The sequence below is a fragment of the Lathyrus oleraceus genome, chromosome 3, assembly GCF_024323335.1.
Source record: "Lathyrus oleraceus cultivar Zhongwan6 chromosome 3, CAAS_Psat_ZW6_1.0, whole genome shotgun sequence".
NCBI lineage: Eukaryota > Viridiplantae > Streptophyta > Magnoliopsida > Fabales > Fabaceae > Lathyrus > Lathyrus oleraceus.
Window position 1 is genome coordinate 14373427 of NC_066581.1, and position 9539 is coordinate 14382965.

General features: G+C 40.0%; 1 protein-coding gene across 1 annotated transcript; it reads right to left on the reverse strand.

The window, feature by feature from the left end:
* Window positions 1-6999: 6999 nt before the first annotated feature.
* Window positions 7000-7845, reverse strand: LOC127129421 (uncharacterized). The gene has a single exon (XM_051058608.1). The coding sequence runs from the start codon at window positions 7843-7845 to the stop codon at window positions 7000-7002; it is 846 nt and encodes a 281-aa protein (XP_050914565.1).
* Window positions 7846-9539: the final 1694 nt, after the last annotated feature.

Genomic DNA, 9539 nt, shown 5'->3' on the forward strand with positions numbered 1-9539 from the left:
ACCTTAAGGCTTTTCACCAATCAATTCACCAACTTCTTTTGAGATTTTTACCCCGAACTACGAGGTTTTGATCCTAATCTTTTTTAAGATGGTACGTAGGCAATGGGTTCATCCATTCAAACACAAAATTGTAAATAACTTGTATATTCTTTTCTCATCTCCCCAATCATGTTTGAACAAATATTTTCACAAATACCAACCTACCTTACAACATTTGTAAAAGGGGCTCCCTTAGAGTACTAAGGATGTTTTGGGTGCTTAAAACCTTCCCATTGCATAACCAACCCCCTTACCCAAATCTCTGACATTTTTATTAGTTTTTGATTTGATAAAACTTCTCGGTTTTTGTTCGCTTTCTAACCTTTCCTTTGGATAAATAGAAGTGTGGCGGCGACTCGAATTGTATGATTTACTTTTAATTTAGTCAATAAAATCTAAAGGTAACGAATACCCCGCTACAAAAGGCTTTCTTCATCCTTTGCTGATATAACTGACCATGGCACATGGCAGTTAATCTCTTCTCTTCTATCAAGTTCAACTGGTCATAACGACTCTGAACCCATTCAGCCTCAGTCAACTTAGCTTCCATCAAGACTCTCATCGACGGGATCTCAACCTCTATGGGGAGCACAACCTCCATGCCATATACAAGAGAGAAAGGGGTTGCCTTTGTTGAAGTGCGGACAAATGTACGATAACCATGCAAGGCAAATGGTAGCATCTCATGCCAATCTTTATACGTAACAACCATCTTCTGGATAATCTTCTTGTGTTTTTATTAGCAGCTTCAACAACTCCATTCATCTTGGGTCTATAGGGAGAACAATTATGATGTACAATCTTGAACTCACTACACAGCTCTTTCATCATTTTGTTGTTCAAGTTAGATCCATTATCAGTAATGATCTTGTCTGGCACACCATAACGACATATAAGCTGGTTCTTGATAAACTTCACAACCACCTGCCTGGTCACATTTGCATATGATGCCGCTTCAACCCACTTGGTGAAGTAATCAATAGCTACGAGAATAAAACGATGACCGTTCGACGCCTTTAGCTCTATCATGCCAATCATGTCAATTCCCCACATGGATAAAGGCCATGGTGAGGAAATAACATTCAGGAGTGTCGGGGGAATATGAATCTTATTCGCATAAATTTGACACTTGTGGCATTTCTTCATATATTTGCAGCAGTCAGACTCCATTGTCAGCCAATAGTAGCCTGCTCTCAATATCTTCTTCGCCATAGCATGTCCACTGGAATGAGTATCAAATAAACCCTCATGGACATTAGTCATCAATAGGTCTGCTTCGTGTCTATCCACGCATCTGAGCAGAACCATGTCAAAGTTTCTCTTATAAAGCACATCACCATTAAGGTAGAAACTGCCAGATAATCTCCTCAAAGTCTTCTTATCTTTAACAGATGCCCCAGGCGGGTAAATCTGACTTTGGAGAAAGCACTTGATATCATCATACCATGGCTTATCATCTCTCACTTCTTCAACTGCAAATACATGAGCTGGTCTATCCAAGCGCATCACAGTGATATTGGGGACTTCATTCTAATATTTCACCATAATCATTGAGGCAAGTGTAGCAAGAGCATCTGCCATCCGATTCTCATCTCGAGGAATATGATGGAAGTCAACCTTAGTAAAGAAAGTTGAAATCCTCCTTGCATAATCTCTATATGGGATGAGGCCAGGCTGATTCGTCTCTCATTCACCCTTAATCTGATTAACAACGAGGGCCGAATCACCATAAACATCAAGATGTTTGATCCTAAGATCAACACACTCTTCCAAACCCATAATACAGGCCTCATACTCAACCATACTATTCGTGTATTTGAAAGTTAGCCTTGCTGTAAAAGGAAAATGCGTGCCTTGAGGAGTAATAGTCACTGCCCCAATACCATTTCCATACTGATTAACAGCACCATCGAACACCATGCCCCATCGGGAACCATGCTCTGGCCTTTCATCGAGCGTAGGCTCATCACAATCTTTCATTTTCAAATACAGAATCTTCTCATCTGGGAAGTCGTACTGAACAGATTGATAATCCTCAATTGGTTGATGTGCCAAGTGGTCAGCCAAGATACTACCTTTAATAGCTTTCTGAGCTCGATACTCAATATCATACTCGGATAACAACATCTGCCAACAGGCAATCCTCCCAGTTAAAGTAGGCTTCTCAAAGATATACTTGATTGGATCCATTTTATATATCAACCAAGTCGTATGATTCAACATATACTCGCGTAAGCGCTTGGCAGCCCAAGCCAAAGCATAGCATGTCTTCTCAAGCATTGAGTACCGAGACTCACAATCAATGAACTTCTTACTCAAGTAGTATATCGCATATTCTTTCTTCCCTGATTCATCTTGTTGACCCAATACACGACCCATAGAGTCATCAAGCACAGTCAAGTACATAATCAATGGTCTCCCTTCAACAGGCGGAGACAGAATCGGAGGCTCGGACAGATACTCTTTGATACTGTCAAAAGCTTTCTGGCAATCCTCGGTCCAATCATGAGACTGATCTTTCCGGAGGAGCTTGAATATAGGCGCATGTGTGGCAGTCATATGGGATATAAATCTAGAAATATAATTCAAGCGGCCAAGAAAACCTCGGACTTGCTTCTCAGTTTTGGGCGCAGGCATCTCTTGTATTGCTTTGACCTTGGCAGGATCAACTTCAATACCTCTTTCACTGACAATAAAGCCCAATAACTTGCCAGAACGGACTCTAAATGTACACTTGTTCGGATTCAAGCGGAGTTTATACTTCCTCAAACGCTAGAAAAGCTTCAACAAGTGTTCTACATATTCAACTTCCGTTTTCGACTTTGCAATCATATCATCAACATACACCTCGATCTTCTTGTGCATCATATCATGAAACAAGGTAGTCATAACACGTTGATACGTGGCTCTGGCGTTCTTCAAACCGAAGGGCATCACTCGATAACACAATGTTCCTCAAGGTGTGATGAATGTTGTCTTCTCCATATCCTCGGGTGCCATTTTAATCTAGTTATAACGGGAAAATTTGTCCATAAATGAGAAGAAATTGAATTTAGTTGTATTGTCTACCAACATATCAATATGTGGTAGAGGAAAATCATCTTTCGGACTAGCTTTATTCAAGTCTCGATAGTCCACACACATTCAGACTTTTCCATCTTTCTTAATCACAGGCACAATATTGGCCACCCACTGAGGATATGTAGAAGTCACCAGAAACCCCACATCAATTTGCTTCTGAACTTCTTCTTTAATCTTCATTGCCATATCGGGATGAGTTCTTCTGAGCTTCTGCTTCACAGGCACACACTCAGGCTTCAATGGCATGTCTTCATACGACTAGGCAAAGACGTCGACATATTCTCGCAGCAACTCAATCAACCCCTTCTTCACAAACTCTTCAAGGAGTTCCCCAATCTTCACCTCATGAATGCAGTCTTCACACCCCAAGTTTACTGTTTCCAGATTCTCAAGATGCGGCAGAATGATCTTCTCCTCGTGCTCAAGCAGACGGGTAATCTCATCAAGAATCTCTTCAACATCATCTTCTTCGGCCTCAAATACAGGGAACTCAACGTTGGGAGATGGTGTTGGATCATTATGTTCAATGGGTTTGATCAACCTGCATAATGATTTTGAGTATAAAAGATATTTCAGGATTCAAACAAAGTAAATCATTATGCAGATGAAAAGATTGATTTTTTTCTCTTTTTTAGGGTTTTATGGTGATCACCAATTTCATGCAAAAATCAAAAAGGAAAAATAATTTGGAAAAACAAACATTTAACATGTGATTTTTGAATGAATATCATTGTATTAATCAACATGTGTGCCAACAATGTCATCACTTCTCCTTTTAGCATAGGAGAAGGTTTTTTAAACAAAATGAACATATTACGTGGACTTGTGGATAACTGTTGGAACATCAACAACAACCCAATTATTGCAGATTCCTTCAGGGATGACAAAGTTGCCAAGATCTTCCTCTTCATCATCTTCCATTATGGCAACAACCTCTTGATCTTCAATAGTGTGGATGAAACCACCACTCTGGAACAACCCACGCTCATTGGAAATACCTGAAGAATACCCTATGCCAGCTCATAATTTATTATCTTCCAACCTGATCATTTGTCCCAAACCAGTAGTTGCACCATGCTCAATGGCCAACTTAGCAACATTGTAGGAGACAAATGAAGAAAGTCCTTTTCTAGAAGGCTCAACAATAGATAAGGCTTGGAACGAAGTCCCAACCTAATCCTCAGCGTCTATATAGGAAAAGAAAGATAAATGGCTAACCAAGAGAGCCTTCTCTCCCCCTATCACCACCAACTTCTTATTCTTAACGAATTTCAACTTCTGGTGTAGGGTGAATGTCACGGCGCCTGCCTCGTGAATCCAAGGTCTGCCAAACAAACAGCTGTATGATGGATGAATATCCATGACCTGGAAAGTGATCTGGAAATCACTAGGTCCAATCTAGATCGGGAGTTCTACTTCATCGATCACAGTTTTCCTCGATCCATCAAAAGCTTTCACTACCACTCCACTTTGCCTCATGGGAGGCCCCTGATACGACAGTGAAATTCTGGTATCAGATATAACATGTCGAAGGTAATGTCACGACACTGATATCTGCTAACACACATTGGATAAGTAAACAGAATGGTAAAGCAAATCACACAAGCAATTGTTAACCTAGTTCGGTGCAACTCACCTACGTCTGGGGGCTACCAAGCCAGGAAGGAAATTCACTAAAATAGAATTAGTTCAAAGACTCTCCGTACACTTCAACAAGTTACAGTCTTCCTCACCTAATCTCTACCCATGCAATTTCTACCTAAGCACTCTTAGATATGAGAACCCACTCATCTTCCCTTACAATCACACACCAGTGATTTTAAACAACAATCCCTTGAGAAAAGAAAATACTTTTCAATTACACACTCTTGATTTTACTTCACAGTTTCAATCAAGAAGACACACTCTTGATCTTGCTTCACAGCTTTGATCAAGAAGACACACACTCTTGCTTAACAGCTTTAGAGTGACAAATTACAACCACAAATCAGTCCAATTCAATCATCAATGGATGACTTGAATGACCTAAAAGTCTTACGACTAAACAGACACAAACCCTAGCTCTCTCTATGTATTTCGCTCAGTCTTGGTTGTGTGTTCAAACAGGTTTTCTAAGTCCCCTTTTATAGAAGCATTCTGCTGGGCTTGGACATCTTGAAAACCCTAAATCTATTTTCCAATCAAATCTTTTTATAACAGCTGGTTAGATCTCATTGGAAAATAAGTAAATTTGGTTGTAATCCATGATTCAATGCGCCAGCTAATCAGATCTTCAATCATTCAAAGATTTCCATTAATTGTGCAATCATAAAACACCAGACATTCATACTGAATGTTCTGTGTACATGATGTCATGACATCGGGTCTGACATCCTGGAAAAATTCTGCATAATCCAATAATTCCTTTTATAGCTTTTAGCAGGGGCAACCATATCAGATGTCATGACCTTGTGTATGTCATCTGAAACAATCCTGCATGAACATGTCTTTCATTTAAGCTCCAGCAGGTACAACCAATATCAGAAGCCATGGCATTGTATGTGGCATTCTGAAACAATCCTGCATGCACATGTTCTTGAACTCCAGCAGGTACATAGGATATCTCATGTTAAGACATCACATATGACATCTTGTGAACACTCTTTGTTTTACCAAAATTGCTGCCAACACTTAGAATCAACAAACTCCCCCTTTGGCAAATTTTGGCTAAAACATATATCTGTCCTTTTTGTTCACAAGGAAAACTATCAGCAGTTAAACAACATATCAGTAGTTTAAACAGCAGCAGAAGCAATAACAATTACTAGATATAACTACTAGTAATACACATATGCACAAGGGTACTTCTCCTCCCCCATAAATCTGTGCAACAAACAATAGAATTACTAGTTATGGATGCAACTAGTAAGACACACAATGCACAGTGCACAAGGGTACTTCTTCTCCCCCAAAATCTGTGCATTCATCAAATAACAGCTACTGAACTCCAGCACCTGTACCATCCAGAATGTCATTCTGACATCTGCTTCAACATCAGCACTTGTACCAGCCATATCAGACATCCTTACCAGCCTTCTCTATTTCTTCCCTTTCCAGGCTACAGATGAGAACTTTTAAAGCTTCTTTTCTAGCCTTGGCCACCCTTATACCATTGTCCAATTCCTTGCAGGTCTCTTTTAGTTGGTCAATCAAGCTTCCTTTAGCTGCAGGCTCTCTTCTGGAAGATGTTATGACAACATCATTTACATGGCTTCCCTCAAACAGCTTATAATGAATGGATAGAGGGGTCTTTCTTCTACTTGGCAGGTCATCTGTATTGAGTATGCCTGGTTGTTGGCTTAGGATGATGCCACAAATAAGGGAGGGAAAGGCAATGGGTAACTTCACAGCATTTGTAGATGCATGTCTGATGGTTTGATCAAATATGAACTTGCCAAAATCATAATTAACCCTTGTTCCAATTGCATGAATGATTCTTTCAAGATTAATGGAGATGGTGGGCACATGATTAGTAGGTATCCAATTAGCTGATCCAATCTTGTGTAAGATGGCATATTTAGCAGTGAGCTTCCCAGCTGATAAGTGATTCCTACTAGGCCATTCCTTAACTTGGCCAGCTATGATATCCCTACAGACCTCATTGTCTGTAGTCTCTAGCTCCACTCCTCCATTAGTTCCTCTTCCTAGGAACTTGTTGATAATACTTGGTGAGAATTTCACACATTTTCCCCTTATAAACACTTTGCAGAACTCCCTGCTTCCCTTTTCATAAATATCCTCAGGGATATTAACAATGAACTCTTTTACCAACCCCTCATAACATTGGGGAAGAGCTACCACGTTCTTTATTAGTCCAACAGTTTTGATCAATTCCATTATTTATGTTACCTCTACAGCCTCTTTCCCAACCTCTCTTTCAATAGCTATTCTCCTCTGAATAACATATTTCCATTTAGCTGCACCATCTTCTAAGTGAAAGGAGATATTGTCAAGGTGTACAACAGTAGCTTTGCCAGGGGACTTCTGAACAGCCTGCCTTTTTGCAGGGGAGATGTCTGGGACATCGTCTTTGAAATCATCCTCAGAGTCAGAGCTGTCTCTTTCTTTCCTTTTCCCAACCTCAACTTTGCTCCAGGGTTTTGAGGGTCCTATACCTGCAGCCTTTTTCACTCTAGCAGTTCTCATTTTAGCCACACTTTTCCCTTTCTTAGTTCTCAATTTCTCAGCTACACTAGGTTTTACCAGATGAACCAAAGGATCATCCTCTCCTTCAGAGTTTTCTTCCTCTAGGTCAATAATCTTTTCTTGAGGCACATTTGGTTTCTTGCTAGGTAGGGTTTTACCTAGAGAGCAAAGCCCTTCAGCAGCAACCTCCTTTTCTGATCTAGATGAGTCATCATCTTTATCAGCATGAGGTTCTCCCTCAGGAGAGGGTTCCCTTCTGGACAGAGGGGTAGAAACCCCTTCAACTTTATGCCCTTCACTCAGAATCCTCGTGACTAATTTCCTTATAGCACGATCAGCATAATACATGTCTTTTGGAAGAGAGGAGTTACCAGAGGTATTACCTTGCTTATCTCCAGCATTGGAGGAGGGACCTGTGGTGTCGCCCGGTATCATGCACAGAGGAGTGACGTCCATCACGTCTTCATCTACAAACTCCATGGATGGAGTCTTTGCATGTTGGGAGGATTTGGAACCAGATGATGATGGATGTTGAGACATGTTGTAGGACTTTTGAGAAAAGTTTCTTTGCCCTAGCTGAGCTTCTCTGAGAAGTTGAATGGAAATGGTGATTGCTGAGTTTAGGTAGCGTGTGCTAAAGGAATAGATACTATTTTCAAGCTAGGGAATGATTTATCATTAATGTGGCTCTTTCTTTTAAAAGGGCAGACATTATTTTTATTTCTTTTATTTTTCCTCTTTAATTGCTATAATTTCTCAAGAGTCCAAATCCCTAATTTTCCTCCCTCATTTTGAATTTCACCCAACTTCCTTGCACCCCTGTCTGCTAGTTCCAATCCATGCTTTAGACCTCTGAATTTGTCTTTCACGAGTTTTCTAATGAAGCTAAAATAGTACATTGTCCATTTGTGTTGAGTCTGATTTTTTGACCTAGTTTTAGCATTCAGGTTGTCATAATACATTGTCATGACATTGTGTGTGACATTGTATGTAATCAAAGGTTTCATCCAACCAAGTTGAACCCAAATGCTTCTATCTTCTATACCTTTCACATGTGTAGATGCAGGTGTCTCTCCAATCTTCTCCATATTGTTCTTGGTCTTTTTGCTTTGAGATGAACATAAATTCCCTTGTGGCCTAGCCTTAATAGTTCCATTCTTCTTATGACTGGTCATATGTCCACTTATTTGATCTGTCTTCTCAGTTGTTTGAGTTATCATAACCTTTTCTCCTCTGAGCTTCTGGTGTGACATCTTTGTCTGACATTTCCCACAGACTTGTTTGTCATTACTCTTGAGGGAATCTATACTCATCCAATGCTTTAAGGGATAATCCATTTGAGAGCTCCACATGTAGCAGTTATCTTTGGACCTGATTCCTTTCATAATTACTTCACTATTTTTGTCAAAGATTAGACATTCAGTTTTGGTGAAGTTAACATTCAAACCTTGATCACATAATTGACTGATGCTTATTAGATTTGCAGTCAAACCCTTAACTAGTAGAACCTTGTCAAGTTTAGGAACTCCACAACACCCAAGCTTTCATGTTCCCTTGACTTCACCTTTTGCTCCATCTCCAAAGGTTACATGGCCTATGATATGATGATGCATATCAGTTATCAGGTCTTGGTTCCCAGTCATGTGTCTGGAACATCCACTATCAAAGTACCACTCTTCTTTGGCTGAGATTCTGAGGGGTATGTGAGCTATCAAACCTGTAGCATTAGTCTTAGGAATCCATTGCTTCTTAATGATAGGCTTGTGCTGCTTGGGTTTGGATTGATAGTGATTCTGATGATTAGCAGGCTTGGGATAACCATATAGTTTATAGCAGAACGGCCTTAGATGACCAAATTTCCCACAGTGATGGCATATCCATCTTTGGTGTTTCCCTTTCTGCTGTTTTTTTCTCTGGTGTTGTGACATATGATGTGACATCACATATTTACTTTTATTATGGATGCACTTAGGTTTGGCTTGAGATTTTGCACCAGTGTAGCTGCACTCAGGTTTTGAGTTATTATACCCAATACCAGATTTGTCTCCTGCTATTTGTCCAGTTTGGAGAATCTTGTCTAAGGAGTCAGATCCATTGCTTAACATCCTTACATACTTGGTCATCTCTTCTAGTTTAGAATTTAGAAACATGACTTCAGTTTTCAACTTAGAGATAGAATTCACATGGTCTGCCTTCTCATCTTCCAGCTGTGTTATCTTCTGTCTTTCAGCTTG